Source organism: Microcaecilia unicolor, chromosome 2, assembly GCF_901765095.1.
Source record: "Microcaecilia unicolor chromosome 2, aMicUni1.1, whole genome shotgun sequence".
Lineage (NCBI taxonomy): Eukaryota > Metazoa > Chordata > Amphibia > Gymnophiona > Siphonopidae > Microcaecilia > Microcaecilia unicolor.
In genome coordinates, this window is record NC_044032.1 from 43,087,796 (window position 1) to 43,106,064 (window position 18,269).

Genomic DNA, 18,269 nt, shown 5'->3' on the forward strand with positions numbered 1-18,269 from the left:
TATACCTTTCAGGAAATCTAGACTGCCCCTATTTGACTGACTGTACATTTGTTCTTTAGATTGTAAGCTCCTTGAGCAGGGACTGTCCTTCTATGTTAAATTGTACAGCGCTGCGTAACCCTAGTAGCGCTTTAGAAATGTCAAGTAGTAGTAGTAGCTCCTCTCTCTTTCAGGAAGAAAGTAAAAACATATTTTCTTGATTTATAATGATGTACCCTTCAGTTATGTCAGGGGTTGGGGGGGCAGAATTGCATCCTTTTACTTGTATGCATGTATACCCCTCACAGTGGCCATTTCCACATGTAAATGAACATTTGTTTTTAATAAATTAAGTAAATTTCCAGTCGTAAGAGACCGTATAACCCTCTGGTATTGCAGCTTATGAAGCAATGAGGCAAGATTGGACAAAATCTTGTCTGCTAATTTTGCCAGCCTTTCAAATAACAGAGCAGTAGTAAAGCAGACTACAGGTATTATGACTAGTTACCCCAGAGTGAACTTACTGACATACTATTCAATGCTGAGAAATAAACAAACCAAAAAAAACCCAACAACTTACAAGAAATGATCCTTCCAAACTGCTGTCAGGGCAAAACATAGCACAGGAATCACAACACACATACATTTAGCCTCATTGGGAGTGTTTTAGATTGGTAAAGTAAAACATTCAAACTTGTTAACTTTAAAACTAAGCATGCTACTTTACTGCCCCCCCCCCCCCCCCCACACACATATACATACTAATAGCAGGTGAAAAGAAAATAGGTACTACACACTTCCAGTATGTATACGTTATATTAGCTCATTTTCAAAGGGAAAATTACCTGCATAGGGAATAATTTTTATAAGCGATGGGGAGGCAATTCTAGAAAAAGGCTCCAAAAGTTAGGCACCAAGATGCAGCGTGCTAAACGCTAATTCTATAATGGCATCTAGGTGCCCAGATTCCTAGCATCAGGCAACTATGATTTAGATTATTCTTCCCAATGTGCATAACTTTGCATTTGTCCTCATTAAATTTCATCTGCCATTTGGATGCCCAGTCTTCCAATTTCCTAAGCTCTTCCTGCACTTTTTCACAGTCTGTATGTGTTTTAACAACTTTGAGTTTGTAGATGACACAAAACTATTCAATCACCTCACTTGTCGTTCCGATTTCCAGATCATTTAAAAATGTGTTAAATAGCACCAAATCCAGTACAGATCCCTGTGGCACACCACTCTTACCTTCCTTTATTGAGAAAAATGGCCATTTAACCCTACCTTCTGTTTTCTGTCCAATAATCATAACACTATGATGTTCCTTGTGTTTCAGATTACAAGTTATGTCTTGTGTGGCAGAGGAAGAGGACATGGTTGGGCACAGAGCGTTTTCTAAAATACTTGCAGGGGTACAAATGTATTTGCTGGCATGTACAGATTTGCAACCATTAAAAAAAATATATATATTTGGATAAAATGAACAGCATGAACCCAGCAGCTTCAATGTGGGAGTATGTGGTACCATGCCCCCTTGAAATTTCTGCGAGGTGTGAATATCCATATGTAAATAGCGGATTTTTAAAATCACTAACATCCAGCATATCTGACAGACCCCCCCGCCCCCTGGTGATGTCACCGTGTTGCCGTTAAGAAGTGCGTGGCTTCTCTTCCTGTTTTCCAGCTTCACACGCTGCAAGGAAGCCATGTTTGAGCTGAGACCATGCTTCTCTGCAAGGGAACCATCCATTACAGCTGATACTCCTTCATGCACCCCTCATAGACATTAAGAACCGTGTAGCTTCTCTTCCAGTTTTCCAGTACTGTACTGCTAGTGCAGTAATTTTTGAGACCATGCTTCTATGCAACATAACAATAAATTTTGGACCTGGGACCCTGCTTCTGAAGCAAGGAAACAGTTTTTGATCTAAGACACTGCTTTTAACGATACTTGTTTCAGCACTGGATGATGGTAAAGGAAATGATTTTTAAAAAAGTGAATATTAAAGATGTGTTCAGCTGAGATCTTGCTTTTCCTGCCGGGAAACCATTTCTGATCTGAGACCATGCTTTTGCAGAAATGAAACCATAGTAGGATTCTTGTGCAGTACTGTACGTACACCTGTTTCAGTTTGTTCATCTACATTTACAGCAATTTCTTTATTCTTACTCTCATTCTTAGATCTATTTTGCCTGTGAACTTGGAGTGTGGAGAGTTTCCAGTTTCAATTCTGCTGTCTTGATGTCTGCTTCATACTGTTATTGACTAGAGAAGACAAAGTAGTGAGCTTTGCTAAGCTCTGTAATTCTGTTCACATTGCTTGCTGTAGAAGATAACACTAATGAGGCTGAACATGCAGAATATGGTTCCCTTGCTCGGTTCTGGTTTTTTTTTTTTGTTCACAATGCTTCTGTACAATTGCTGTTTTCAACAGTACTGTAATGTATTGTGAAATATACTGCTCTGTATATTTGTACTCAAACTGTCTGCTGTACAACAAGCACAATCATGACCTACACAATTTTTTTTCTTTTTGTTGCTGATTAGTGTCAATAAACAATATGGAAAAATTATTTCTTACCTGATAATTTTCTTTCCTTTAGTTTCAGCGGATGAATCTAGAGACTTGTGGGTTGTGACCATCTACCAGCAGGTGGAGAAAGAGAGCACTGAACTGCAGTGTCTTATAGGATGGAATGCTTCTTGGTCAGTTAGTATTCATAACAAAGCAGAAGAAAACAGAAATATAACATTTCTCCTTCCCCACAGGGAAAAGTGCTAAACCAAGAACTGCAAACACATAAACCGCTTACAACAATCCATCTAAAATATAAAAATGCAGCAACAAGTTCCAAGAGAGAGAACTAACCGATGGAACTGCCAGAAAAACAGGGTGTGCCTCCGAATTCATCTGCTGCGACTAAAGGAAAGAAAATTATCAGGTAAGAAATAATTTTTCCTTCTTTAGTGTCAGCAGCAGATGAATCCAGAGACTTGTGGGATGTAGCAAAGCAGTCCTGAAATAGGGTGGGAACCTAAAGCTCCTGCAGATAGCACTGATACTCCAACAGATGCATCCGATCGAGTAGACATCCAAACGATAGTGGTCTGGAGAAGATATGCAAGGAAGGTCATGTCGCTGCTCTACATATTTCCTCCAGGGAGAACAGACGGGCTTCCATCCAAAAAGTAATGACAGCTGGGGTAGAAGGTGCCCAGAATCCATCCATAAGCGGTTTACCAGTTAGTAAATATGTGGACGCAATAATCTCCTTGACCCAGCGAGCTAGTGTGATTTTGGAAGATGCATTATCTATCTGAGGTCCCAAACAAAGCACAAACAATGATCTGACCAATGGAACTCGTTGGTCACTTCCAAACAGTGTAAGAGCACATGGCGAACATCAAGGAAGCCAGAAGAAAGAAAGGTTGAGATGAAAGGCAGAAACCACCTTAGGAAGAAAAGATGGGACTGGGTGCCCTGTCACCCCTTCAGGAGAAATCCGGAGTATCTTGACAGGACGAAGTCTGGAGTTCTGAAACCCTGCTTGGACAGATACTTGGATATCTAATCATAGGCACCGACTCTGTGGGTGCTTGAGCACCCCCAATATTGAGAACATTCCTTGTATGTAGCCAAGGAAGTGTTATTTCCACTGGGCATAGCACCCCCAATAATTTTGAAAAGTTGGCTCCTATGCTTCTAATTAAAACTAGACTGCCCTGGACGAGGGTGAGTCTGACCCAACTGGAAAAAAACATTTAGACATGTCCTCAGGAAGACGCTGAGTCTTTGAGTCACCCAGATCTTTCACCAACTTCACTAAATCCTCACCAAACAGCAGCTTGCCATTAAAAGGGAGCTTAACCAGCTGCTGTCTGAAGCTGCATCTCCTGCCCAGTGGCGAAACCACAGTAAACGAGAGGCTGTGAACACCAAGACAAGTGCTTGGTCGACACCCAAATCAAGTCATACAAGGAATCTGCCAAAAATGCCAGCCCTGTCTCCACATCTGGCAACTCAGGAGGAGGTTGACTGTTGGATTTCTGGAAGGAATATCAATAGAAATCAAACAAAATAAAACATGGAAAAGAAAATAAGATGATACCTTTTTTATTGGACATAACTTAATACATTTCTTGATTAGCTTTCGAAGGTTGCCCTTCTTCGTCAGATCGGAAATAAGCAAATGTGCTTGCTGACAGTGTATATAAGTGAAAACATTCAAGCATTACTATGACAGTCTGACAGGGTGGGAGGATGGGGGTGGGTAGGAGGTATGCATGGGGACATCAAAGCATATCATTGATATTCTAACAGGATGGGTGTGGATACGTGAGGGGTGGGGTCATCCACACCCATCCTGTTAGAATATCAATGATATGCTTTGATGTCCCCATGCATACCCCCTACCCACCCCCATCCTCCCACCCTGTCAGACTGTCATAGTAATGCTTGAATGTTTTCACTTATATACACTGTCAGCTAGCACATTTGCCTATTTCCGATCTGACGAAGAAGGGCAACCTTCGAAAGCTAATCAAGAAATGTATTAAGTTATATCCAATAAAAAAGGTATCATCTTATTTTCTTTTCCATGTTTTATTTTGTTTGATTTCTATTGATAACATGATGCACAAACCAGTCTTGAACCTGTGAACTTCAGGTTGAAAGCCAGCCACCTTCCAGAATAAAACTACTTTGCTGTTAACACTGCACCTGGAGAAAATGCCCCCATGGCAGCACTGAGATTCCACGGTTACCATGCAGACCAGTATACTAGCCTCAGAAAATAACCATATGTAACATTTCCATAAACATGGAACCAAAAGCACTAAGCCTGACTAAGAAAACTCCTTTCTAAAGGTGCTGAAAAAAAGGAATTCCTGAACTATCAATATAAATAGAGTTCTGGTAAGAAAAAGAAAGTTCCACAAAAGAAGTGAGGAAATCTTTCAGGGTGTTAAAGTAACTGCCCTCTGTGAAAAAAAACTGAGGAGACTCAAATTTCTCTAAATGAAAGGTATCTAAGAATATGAGAACACTAAATAGGCCCTTTCAGAGGACCTAACACACATGGTGCACTGCCCTGATGCTGTTCACTGGCTCCCACACATCAACTCTGGAACTAGAAGTAAAATCTTAACTCACCACAGAAAGCGTGGCCTTTTGGTGACTGCCGCCACTAACAAATCCATTTTAGGCAAACATAGTGTGGAAATGGGGTAAAGACGCAACATAGCTGCCGTCAATTGAAGGACAATGTATGGGGTGACCCACTGAGTAGAAATGACTTCCTGCATAGCCTCATGCACTGGAAAATACTGAAGTAGTTTTCTAGTGCTCACCATTTTAAGATCAGGAGATTAAGAACCTTTTGTGCCTTAGGCATAAAGGAAGGCAAACTCCTCCTTATGAAACACCCACACTGAGGTGGGATCATCAGAGTCCTCTGTAAATAGCTCCCCCTCCTCCAATTCCTCCTGCATCTTTGAAGAGGCTGCCCTGAAATGAGTCCCTCAGAATGATAAGCGGACAGGGGAGAAAATAGAACCTACTTCTGAGCTGGAGTGCAAACGTCTCCTCTTCGGGGCAGGGTCCATCAGTGGAGACTGAGGCAGGGAACAAGCTAGAAATCTCCAAAGGCTGAGCTAAAAAGGAACCGTCAGTTCCCCTAACAGACTTCTGCAACATATATGCATTATGGAGCGGTAGAATGAACTTGGCAAAAAAAAATCTTTGTTTATTATAGAAAACCAGCACTTATCTTGATGCCACGTTCGGTCCGTTTGTCGTTTAATCTTTCCACTCCACAGCCTATATATTGTGTGCAAAAGCTGGAGTGGAAAGATTAAGCGACAAACGGACCGAACGTGGCATCAAGGTAAGTGCTGGTTTTCTATAATAACGAAGGTTTTTGCCTATGATGACAATTAGAACTCCAAATAATTGAAAGCCATTGAGCTAAATTAAGGAGTCTGTTGAGGCTTTTTCCTCCGTTAAAGAGCACTTTATGAGTTATGGACACAAATTGTTAAGTTCTAGCAAATTAGGATTAGTTAGAGATTGCATTTTCATTTGACAACAACATGAAATGACATGATATATTTTGTTGACATTTCCTATGTCGTTTCTAACAAATGTACATCCTTACTAGTTGGCCAACTTTTCTCCTCCAACCTCTTAGTGCATCCACTTTTTGAGAAACTAAGTTAGCTACTGTTTTACACCACTGGGACCACAGCTCACAGTTCCTTGCTCCTATTCAAGGAGCAAACAAACCTTGCTCAGACACCCCAGGATAAGCCTATACTTAGCTTTTATTAGTAGAAGGGAATAAATCAAGAGTCAGACTTCAAGTAGACACAGCTGTTTTGCATCAGATGTCAACCAGAACAACTGGGCAGAAACAGTGGGGACAGTCGCTTGCCCCTGCCCCCAGGAATATGAGGGCAGCAACAAATTACAGACACTAGCTTTAAAGTCACAAGGCCATGCACTGGTTTCCGTAGAAGCCTCTATACAAAATGTTTCAGCAAACAAAGACCTGGATGAATGTCCTCAATAAGCAAAACCTTACAACAGAGATACTCTCTGCACTCAAGAGGTGGTGGTTTCTCTAGCCAATTGGAAATATAGAAATATGTAAAAATGCATTTATAACAGGTGTCCATGCTTCAGTAGAACCAGGAGATGTTCCCATTTCACTGTACACTGTTGTGTCTTTCATAGACTAAAAGGGAGCCAAATATGTAAACTATACAGAGAAGAGAAAAGAAACAAACATGCCTTGACAGCAGCTTGGAAAGTTTCTGTTAACTAGAGAGTAAAATATGCACACAATGTATGGTTTAAAAATACAACACACTTTAGCAATTAGGTAGGCCTCAGAAGCTGGAATTTCACACAAAATATGGCTATGGTTTCCATCCTGCATCAAACTACCAAGTGAAACTAAACTTAGCTCTCAGCAGTGGTAAATTTTCAATCTAGCTGTTGGAAGTCTTTACTTAGCCTATTGGATGGCTTTGATAATTTATCCCAAGCCTTAGGCAGTGTTAAATCTAATGCTGAAAATGAATGAATACCTTAATGGATGTGTAACTATAGTGTAACTCACGTTATAAAGTTTTCCACATGCACTGCTGTTTCTATGATATTCGGTGGAAGCGCTTGTGTGGCTTCTGCTTGTAACTGTTTTATTTCTTTGAATAAAGCATGTAGTTGTTGGCTCACTGCTTCATTCATATGCATGCCTTCAAACTGAAAATAAAATAAAAAATAAGACAGGTTGAGAGACACTGCAGTAATTTAAATCAATGTTTTAATAGAACAAGTGCCACATAAACTAAACAACTGAAGGCTGAAGAAAGCTGGCTTAACCTTCTAGATGACGACGATGATAAATATCAGTTGCATTGAGGTGAACCCAGACTGGCTTAAGCCCTTATTTACTAAGCAGTATATTAACTGTTGGCGTGTGGTAATTTCTACATTAAACAGCTAATGTAGGAATTACCACGTTATAATATATTGAGGAAGCATGTTGATTTATTGAGGAAGCACTACTTCAGAGATGGATGGTTGCTTCATGTATGATGGTCCTTAAAATCATTTTTATAAAGATCTGGTATGACAGGTTTATAGCTTGATTTGGCACTGAATGATATTTTCCCTTTGTATGAATAATTTTATTACTGTGTTTTAATAAAATATTCACCCAGAGCCAGCTCCAAGAGCATGCAAATTCACATATGCAAATTTACACCTGTTCCAAAGGTATAATTTGTGCCTGTATTCCATGCATGACTCACATATTTTATAAACTGTATGTATATTGCAACTCTGCCCCAGCATTGCCCAAACTATACCCCTAGGACAGGCAGTCACCTCAGGCTCACCCTAAGAGGTACACCTCCCCTTTCCCCCTGGTCTAGTATCTCTTTCCTTTCACCACAGGTCTGTCACCTCTCCATCTTCCTTTCTCCTTCCTTTCCCTGCAGTCCTTCAAAGTTATTTCACTGGCAGTGGCAGCACCTCATACAGGCTGCCTTCAGCCAACTAAAAGACCCTTCTACCACTTCATGCCTACTCTTAAGCAACTTCCTGGCTCTGTGTAGGAGCTACTGCTGATGACATAAGTTTGAAATATAGAAACATGACAGCAGATAAAGGCCATATGACCCATCCAGTCTGCAACCCCTAACTCTTCCTTTTCCTAAGCGATCCCACATGCTTATCCAATGCCTTTTTAAATTCTGGAACAGTTCTCGACTCCACAACCTCCACCGGGAGGCCATTCCACGCCTCCACCACCCTTTCTGAGAAACAGTACTTCCATAGATTAAGCCTATTCCCTCTTAACTTTGTCATATGCCCCCTCATTTCAGAGTTCTCCTTCATTTGAAAAAGCCTCTCTTCCCGTACATAAATGCCCTTGAGATATTGAAACATCTTTATCATGTCTCCTCTCTCCCTCCTCTCTTCCAGCTTATACATGTTGAGGTTCATAAGCCTGTCCCTATCATTTTTGCGTTCAAGACCACTTAATAATTTTGTAGCCGTCCTCTGGACCGACTCCATCCTGTTTAAATCTTTCCGTAGGTGCGGTCTCCAGAACTGCATGCAGTACTTCAAATGGGGCCTCACTAGAGACTTATACAACTGCAGTATCACCTCCTTTTTCCTGCTGGTCATGCCTCTCTTTATGCACCCAAGCACCCTTCTGGCTTTGACCATCGTTTTTCTACCTGTTTGAAAGCTTTAAAGTCATCAGACACAATCACCCCCAAGTCCCGCTCTTCCTTCGTACAATGAAGCACTTCACCCCCTATACTATACCGTTCCCTCGGATTCTTGCAACCCAAGTGCATGACCCTGCATTTTTTGGGATTAAACCTTAGTTGCCAAATATCGGTCCATTCCTCCAACTTCACTAGGTCCTTCTTCATGTCCTTAGTGGAGCGCAGGATCTGGTGAGGGACGTTATGGTACTGGGGCCGCTTGATAACAGTGATCATAATATAATCAGTTTTAATATCGACCTTGAAGTAACTATACACAGGAAGTCAAATCCGTTAGTGTTTAACTTTTAAAAAGGAGACTATGATAAAATGAGAAGAAAGGTGGAAAAAGAACTTAGGGGGACAACTGAGAGGGTAAAAACTGTAAACAGGCATGGACACTGCTCAAAAATACCATCCTGGAGGCCCAGGCCAAACATATTCCACTAATTAGAAAAGAAAGACGGAACTCCAAAAGACAGCCGGCCTGGTTGAAAAGTGAGGTGAAGGAAGCTATTAGGGCTAAAAGAAATGCCTTCAGAAAATGGAAGAAGGAACCATCTGAAAATAACAAGAAGCAGCATAAGGAGTGTCAAAGCAAATGCAAGGCGCAGATAAAGAAGGCCAAGAGGGATTACGAGAAAAAGATAGCATTAGAGACAAAAAAAACATAGCAAAAAAATTTTTCGGTACATTAAAAACAGGAAGCCGGCAAAAGAATCGGTTGGGCCGCTGGATGACCGAGGGGTAAAAGGGTCGATCAAGGAAGACAAAGACGTAGCGGAGAGATTGATTGAATTCTTTGCTTCGGTCTTCACCGAGGAAGATTTGGGTGGGATACCGGTGTCGGAAATGATATTTCAAGCGGACGACTCGGAGAAACTTACTGACTTCACCGTAAACCTGGAGGACGTAATGAGGCAGTTCAGCAAACTGAAGAGTAGCAAATCTCCTGGACCGGATGGTATTCATCCTAGAGTACAGCGCATCTGCCAAGAAGGACGAACCCATCTCCAACTTTGCCAAATCCTGCACTAAGGCGGCTCTATCAACCTGCGGAGTATCTAGCAACCGCTCAGCCCAGCGGAAACATGCTCGAGCCACCAGACCTCCACAAACCGATGCTTGCAAAGCCAGCGCCAATAAATCAAAACTTCGCTTCAGAAATGTCTCCAATTTCCTGTCCTGAGGGTCCCGTAAGGCAGCCCCTCCATCCACAGGAATTGCCGTAGCCTTAGTCACCGCCGTCACTACGGCATCCACGGTCGGAGGCTTTAAAGAATCTCTATCCTCCTGCGGAAGGGGATAGAGCTTAGCCATGGCCCGTGCCACTCTACACGGCGCCTCCGGCGAGAGCCATTCCTGCGTTACCATCTCTCTAAGGTCCGCATTCATAGGAAACGTACGAGAAACCCTTCTGATCCCCTTAACAAGCGGGTCTTGCTTTTTGGATGGAGCCGGATCTACTGCCGGATCAAATTTGAGCGTAGCAGACACCTGCTCAATAAGATCCGCCAACTCCTCCCTGTGAAAAATGCGGACCACCGAAGGGTTCTCCCCAGGCACTGTCTCTCTATCTGACCCAGACAAGGACCCCTCCTCCTCCTCCTCCAGGGGACTAAAGTCGTCCTCTGACTCCGGAGGAGAAAAACAGTCCAAGTCCTCAGCCCACTTAACACATGGCCTCTTAGCGCTCGTGACCCCCGTCCCCAGACTAAGGCAATATCAGAAACATTCTCCAAACGCAGACTTTCAGCAGAAGATTCCACTTGCAGAGGTTGAACAACATGCTGAGATTCAGAGCCTTGGTAAGAGCGCTTAAGTAAATATGACTGATGCAGCAGAAGTATAAATTCAGGGTAAAAGGCTCTTGAGAAGCCTGACAAATGCCAGAACCCACAGAAGAAGCTGCTCTGTGACGGCTCTAGAAGGGAAAGTACCTATCTGTGAAGCCAAAGAAGCATACTTATAAGTACATAAGTATTGCCATACTGGGACAACCAAAGGTCCATCAAGCCCAGCCACTGTGGACAATCCAGGCCACAATATACCTGGCAAGATCCCCAAAAAGTACAAAACATTTTATACTGCTTATCCCAGAAATAATGGATTTTCCTCAAGTCCATTCAATAACGGTCTATGGACTTTTTCTTTAGGAAGCCGTCCAAACCTATAGGAAGCCGTCCTACTCACTCGCAGGAGCAGAGTCATGGGAATCCAAGATAGTCACGGCAGGGAAGGACCAAGACAATCTGCTGTGAAGGATAAGATGGCACCACTGCCCCCTCCCTCAAGTCTAACATCTCTCCCTCTCCCAACTTCCTTCTCCCCAAGCCACATTCTGGCTTCTCCCCCCTTCTTTTATCAACCCCCTTCCCTTAGTCTACCTTCTTTTTTGTTTTCCAAAAGTTGGTGGCAGCAGTGATTTCCATACACTGGCCTGTTGCCAGCAGCGGCTTCTTCTTTCTACTGTGGCCCACATTTCTGACATAACTTCCTGTTTCCTCAAAGGTGGGCAATATTATAGAGAAGCCGCCGGTGTACAAGGCAAGGCGGCAAATGGGAATTGCTGCCACCAATGACTTTTAGAAAACAAAAAAAAGACAGACTCGGGAAAAGGGGTTGAGAAAGGAAGGGGGAGAAGCCAGACCGTAGCCAGTGTGGGGAGTGGAAAGGAGAGTGATGCCGCTCTATGAAGAGTGCTGCCTGAGGACCGGCCTCAGTTGGCCTAATGGTAGGGCCGCCACTTAGCTGCAGTTGTCAGCAGAGAAGCAGTGCTGGGGAGTGAAGGACTAAGAGAACGCACCAAAAATTTGCTCATGTTGGAACCAGACATGGCTCCCGACGTCAACAAGCCTTGGATAAAGCCTCAACACTGTCCCCAGCTCTCCACTGCAAGAGCAGCCTGCACCATGATGGAAAGGGAAACAAACAAAATAGCAACTGCAAAATCAGACAGAGAATTACAACTTAAAGGTGTACTCACCCAAATGGAGGAAATTATATAGGCTGTTCGTTTCTCTGAAGAGGCTGAAATTCCTGACAAAAGGAAGCAAAGGAAAAGCAACCCCCCCCCCCCCCCCCCCCCTCCATTTGAAAGCTCAGAAGCAGAAATTCTGCTCTTGCCTCCTTTATAGTACTTTGTTTGCCTCAGCCCTGTGAAGAAGGAGAAAGCGAGGAAGTGTGTATGTGGGTGGGTGGGGGAATAGGGGAGGGACCTGGCACCACCAGGAGTACCCTTAGAATAGGCACCGAACAGCCTAGACGTCCCACGCTCAACTGAACCAGGAAACCTAGAATAGGAGCTACAGCCAAAATGAAGCCAAGAGCTTGTGAGAGACCATCCACTGCCTGCTGAGATACAGAAAATACTGACTAGCCAGGATTCACACCATCTCCACCTGCTGGTAGATGGTCATAGCCAACAAGTTGCTGGCTTCATCTGCTGATAAGTAAAGGCTTATGGAGGATCTTCTACAGTACATTATTTCTGTAATATATAATGGAGAATTTATATTTTTGGATATTAAGCCCATCTAAGTTTTGTAGGTTGACAATTGTAAGCATGGAGTACGAAGGGTGTGCATACATTGTAACTGTTATTTGTTCAAAACACTAATCAGGAGTAAAACAGCCAAATGTAACTTTGAAAAGGTAAAAGTGTACAACCTCTTTATGCCCCCTAACTACACACATAGAACCACCTCTTTTAAACTTTGATAAAACTATAAGCACTGTGAAAGCTTTTATGCACGTTTAATAAGACAGCGAAGGGCAAAACCTTTGGTCTAGAAGCCACATTGGAACCCATTCCTGGATTGGGGGACTGGTGCAGGTCAGGAGGGAGAAGGGCCCCCAACTCCACATCCTTCAGAAAAAAAAAAACTCCTTCTTGATCTGCCTATGTCTTTTCTGCTGCCATGACTATCTTCCTCCATAAGAAGCTAATGTCATCAGTCTGAGCCTGAATGCTCATCTTAAGTTGCACTGGTATTCACATTATCAATAAAAGCAGATATTCAGGGTCGAGACTGATACACTGGCTCATTGTGGAGGAAGGTGCCAATGTTGGCAGATGGTAGAGACAGAGGGAGATCAAGCACCTGATATGTGTTCAAAAACTGTATAAAGTAATAATTTACACTGTACGTGGATCAAAGTTTACCCATCCATGCTACAAGATGTTTACAGCCTACTGTTCTTATTCCACTGCTTTCTAACTGTACAATTTTTACCAAATAAGACATCATAAAATTATGAAAATGCTGGCAATCTGTATAAAATAGTGGGAAACTATATTTATCTTCTCATGTTTGGAGTTTACAAGACTGCTTTTCTTTGACCACTCAAAAGGCTCTTTATATCTAGCCAATGAAATTCTCCAGTAAAGACTGAGAAAATCAATCATAATGTACATAAATCACCTGCAAGCAAATCATAGAACAGGACATATTAGCCCATTTATTTCAGCAGAAAAAAAAATTAAAAGCTAACCTTTACAGTTACGTTAGCAGCTCCTGTACAGTTTCTATTCGAATTCCCACGACATGAAAGCTCAATATTAATTTGTTCTTCTCTGTTCACATACAGTTTGGACAAAGAGTCTAATATCTCTCCATCTAAAGCAACTTGCTGAGATTCCCGAAGGGCTGCCATTCTGAAACAAAAAGCAGATATTTGTAAGATAAATATCCAGGTTTCTTAATCTGAAGGTCAAATTATTTGGGGGATTTTTTTCACTTTTGTTAAAATGTAAAGTAAATGTACTAGAAAATGCTGAATTCATATTTGTGAGGTACAAGCAAATTATTATATTCATTTCAGAAAAATCCAGAAATTTAATAAAATTATAATTTGCAAGTAAAACGAATTGCCCATCAATGTGACTTAAAGGCAAATGAGTAATTATATTCATTTCAGAAAAATCCAGAAATTTAATAAATTATAATTTCAACTAAAAAGAATTGCCACTAAAATATATTTGTAATATTTTTTCTTTTAGTGCACTGGACTTTGTTCTTATAAAAGGATTACTAGTCACACACACACATACACACACACACAGAGTGACATCGGCTGCACATACTATAATCAGGACATGTTTATCCACTCCTACCCTAGCTAAGATAATATTCAAGCACCTGACTTCATGTGCAACTTTCTTTAAATTAAGTACATAAGTATTGCCATACTGGGCCAGACCGAAGGTCCATCAAGCCCAGCATCCTGTTTCTAACAGTGGCCAATCCAGGTCACATGTACCTGGCAAGATCCCAAAAAAGTACAATACATTTTATGCTGCTTATCCTAGAAATAATTAAATGAATCACCTTATTTTCTCACTCCTATTTACCTTACATATCTATCTGTCCATCTTTGCTTATACCCTATGCTATTACAATATTTTGATATATATTGGTTGATATTGTTAGTATACTATGATATACTTTGTATTTTCTTTTCAAAAAGCATAAACCAATTTATAATATCTCTTACAGTCATAAGAGATTTTTTTTTTTTTTTTTGCCTTGTCTCAATATCAGTTTCTCTGCAGCTCTTTTCTGGCTGTCTTTTGTTTGTTTGTTTGTTTTTTGTTTTGTTTAAATCTTTTTATTGCCATAACTGACCTAATCAAACTCAGCAATACAAAACAAAATCAAGCAAAAACCGGTGTTATGACAAAAGTTTCTAGGTTAATCCCTCTCCACCTCCCCCTACCCCCAAAATATCTCACCATTTATAGCCAACATCTCCAGCACACTCCAGAAAGGAGAAAACAGTTAAGCATTTAACAATTTACTATGGGCCACAGGAGTCAAGGATGCCAAAAATGGTTCCGAAAAGGGCACAAAATTTGGATCCCTGAACTGAGTCAAAATATGAAATTCACAATGTTCCACGGAAGCTTGTGTAATCATGAGAGATACCAACAGGCCAAAGAAGGCAGCTCGGGCTGAAGCCAGTAAGAATTAATACACTTAATGCCCATAAAAACTGCTTGCTTTACAAATCTTTGACAACCCTTCGGTGTAGGACGCAGGATGTCTTACACTCCAAAAAGGGCCAGAGGCTGCAGGATCCAACATATCCTCCAAAGTGTTGATATATGAACTCTGAGGGACTGCCAAGAGCATCTAAGGAACAAGCATGTCCAGAACATGTGGCCCAAAGTAGTCATAGAACATTGACATTTCAAACAGCAATCAGCAGCAGCCAGGTGGGCAAGATGAACATGATGTGGAGAAATATAGAGCCGCATGACAAGTTTATATTGCTGTTCCCAATGCAACACATGTTTTGTAAGCAGGCAGCTACTCTGGATACTTTTATGTAAATGGGTTTCGGACAACATAGGAGCCATATCCATAGATCATGCCACCATCTTCCTGGAAAGAGAAGATGGAACCTGTATCCACATGGGGGTTATCTACAGACCTCCTGTGCAAACGGAGAAGTTAGACAAGGATCTGATAGAAGATATTCAAAAGATTGGTATGAAAGGGGAGGTGCTACTGTTGGGAGATTTCAATTTGTCTGAGGTGGATTGGAAAGTCCCGTCTGCGGAAACGTAAAGAAGTAGGGAGAGATTGTGGATGCCTTTCAGAGTGCCTTGCTCAGACAAATGGTGAAGGAACCCACAAGGGAAGGGTCGATGCTGAATCTAGTGATCATGAATGGGGGTAGTGTTTCCAAAATCTGGGTGGGTGCCCACCTATGTAATAGTGATAATCACACCGTATGGTTTTGAAATAAGGGCGAAGGCGGAGTGCGGACGCACAAAACTCAAAGTACAGGATTTCAGACGTACTGATTTTGATAAAATGGGGGAATACCTGAAGAAGGAGCTGTTCTGGGAAGGTGCAGAAGATGTGGAAAAACAGTGGTCCAAGCTAAAGGCTGCTCTAAATATGGCAACTGATCTTTTTGTGAGGGGCATAACCAGCAGAAGAAAGGAGGTGTTGATGCCCCTCTACAAGTCGTTGGTTAGGTCCCACTTGGAGTATTTGTGTTCAGTTTTGGAGGCCGAATCTTGCTAAAGAAGTTAAAAGACTGGAAGCGGTGCAAACAAAAGCTACAAAAATGGTATGGGATTTGTGCTGCAAACCATACGAGGAGAGACTTGCTGACCTGAACATGTATACCTTAGAGGAAAGGAGAAACAGGGGTAACATGATACAGACAAATATATGAAAGGTATTAATCCGCAAATTAACCTTTTTCGGAGACTGGGAGGCGGTAGAACTAGAGGACATGAATTGAGGTTGAAGGGGGGCAGACTCAGGACTAATGTCAGGAAGTATTTTTTCACGGAGAGGATGGTGGATATGTGGAATGCCCTCCTGTGGGAGGTGGTGGAGATGAAAACGGTAATGGAATTCAAACATGCGTGGGACAAACACAAAGGAATCCTGTTTAGAAGGAATGGTTCCACGGAATCTTAGCGGAGATTGGGTGGCGACGCCGGTAATTGGAAAACAAAATGGGAGCTGGGCAGACTTCTATGGTCTATGCCCCGATTGTGACTGAATAGATAGGAATGGGCTGGAGTGTAAATTCTAAGGGACTTCAATGTTAGCTTCAGAACTTAGTACAAGAACAGTGCTGGGCAGACTTCTATGGTCTGTGCCCTTAGAAAGGCAAGGACAAATCAAACTTGGGTATACATATAAAGCATCACATACCATGTAAATGAGTTTATCTTGTTGGGCAGACTGGATGGAACGCACAGGTCTTTATCTGCTGTCATTTATTATGTTACTATATCTTGAGATCAAAAGAGGGATCAATTCCAATAGTGCCTGATGGTGATAGCGTAATGGTACTCGTACTTGAGCTTCCAGACTATAAGTTTCAGAAAGTTTCTCATAAGTCTCAGCAGTCAATGCAGATGAAGGTAGTGATGACACAATGTTTGAATTGCAAGTAAGAAAACACAGCCTTTTCATCCAAGTTGTAATCTGCGTATAAAGAAGAGTAAGGTTGTAAAGTTCTAGTGTCTGTAACTACCTGAAAGAGAAAAGTTAAGTCTTGCTGTCGCCTGAACTGAAAGCGAGCCACCAACATTCCTGGCAAAAAATCTCTGTTACCCTTAATAGGCTACAAGGGTATTACCTGAGACGGCAGCTTTAGTGCTTTGCAAACCCAGCACCATACAGTGCAAAGATGGTGAAAACACAGATAGGTACAGCAAAAGGAGCCCAGACATGCAGACCTGGCATGCAACACGTAACTAAAATGAGCAGGGTGGGACAGGACAGTCTCAAATGGAATACAGGAAAAATTAGATGTGCCCGGAAACCAGTCGTTAACGTGTCACATGCCACAGGCCAAAGAGAATAAACGTACTGATAATAGGCCCAATCCCCCACATTCCCTAGGCAAACAACCCTTGGTTAGTGGTAGTTTGGCTCGGTTCCCATTCCACAAATAAGTAGTTAGCAATTTAGTCAAACGCCTATCCTGTTTCACACTAACAGGCTCATTTTCAAAAGAGGACACCCATCTTTCGACACAAATTGGAAGATGGGCATCCTTCTCACAGGGTCGCCCAAATCGGTATAATCGAAAGCCAATTTTGGGCGTCCCCAACTACTTTCCGGCGCAGGAATGACCAAAGTTCCCGGGGGCATGTCAGAGGCGTAGCGAAGGCGGGACTTGGGCGTGCCTAGCACATGGACGTCCTCGACCCATAATGGAAAAAAGGGCTTCTCTGACGAGCACTTGGACGACTTTACCTGGTCCTGTTTTTCTTATGACCAAGGCTTAAAAAGGTGCCCGAACTGACCAGATGACCACCAGAGAGAATCGGGGATGACCTCCCCTTACTCCCCCAGTGGTCACTAACCCCCTCCCACCCTAAAAAAATCTTTTAAAATATATTGTGCCAGCCTCAAATGTCATACTCAGGTCCATCACAGCAGTATGCAGGTCCCTGGAGCAGTTTTAGTGGGTGCTGCAGTGCACTTCAGGCAGGCGGACCCAGGCCCATCCCCCCCTACCTGTTACACGTGTGGTGGTAAATGTGAGCCCTCCAAAACCCATCACAAACCCACTGTACCCACATCTAGGTGCCCCCCTTCACCCATAAGGGCTATGGTAGTGGTGGTACAGTTGTGCGGAGTGGGTTTGGGGGGGGGGATTTGGGGGGCTCAGCACACAAGGTAAGCAAGCTATGTACCTGGGAGCAATTTATGAAATCCACTGCAGTGCCCCCTAGGGTGCCCAGTTGCTGTCCTGGCATGTGAGGGGGACTAGTGCACTACGAATGCTGGCTCCTCATACGACCAAAGGGCTTGCATCTGGTCGTTTCTGAGATGGGCGTCCTTGGTTTCCATTATCGCCGAAAATCAGAAACGACCAAGTCTAGGGATGACCATCTCTAAGGATGACCTAAATTTCAGGATCTGGGCATCCCCGACCGTATTATCAAAATGAAAGATGGACGTCCATCTTGTTTCAATAAAGCAAATGCTACATACCTGTAGAAGGTATTCTCCGAGGACAG

General features: G+C 42.5%; 1 protein-coding gene across 1 annotated transcript in view; it reads right to left on the reverse strand.

The window, feature by feature from the left end:
• Positions 1–18,269, reverse strand: part of EPG5 (ectopic P-granules autophagy protein 5 homolog) — a 231,820-nt gene that overhangs the window by 67,564 nt on the left and 145,987 nt on the right. The window contains exons 27-28 of the mRNA XM_030192892.1: positions 13,259–13,421; positions 7,102–7,244 (exon numbers count right to left, since the gene is read on the reverse strand). Coding sequence (XP_030048752.1) covers positions 7,102–7,244; positions 13,259–13,421 — 306 coding nt within the window. The remainder of the gene's footprint in view (positions 1–7,101; positions 7,245–13,258; positions 13,422–18,269) is intronic.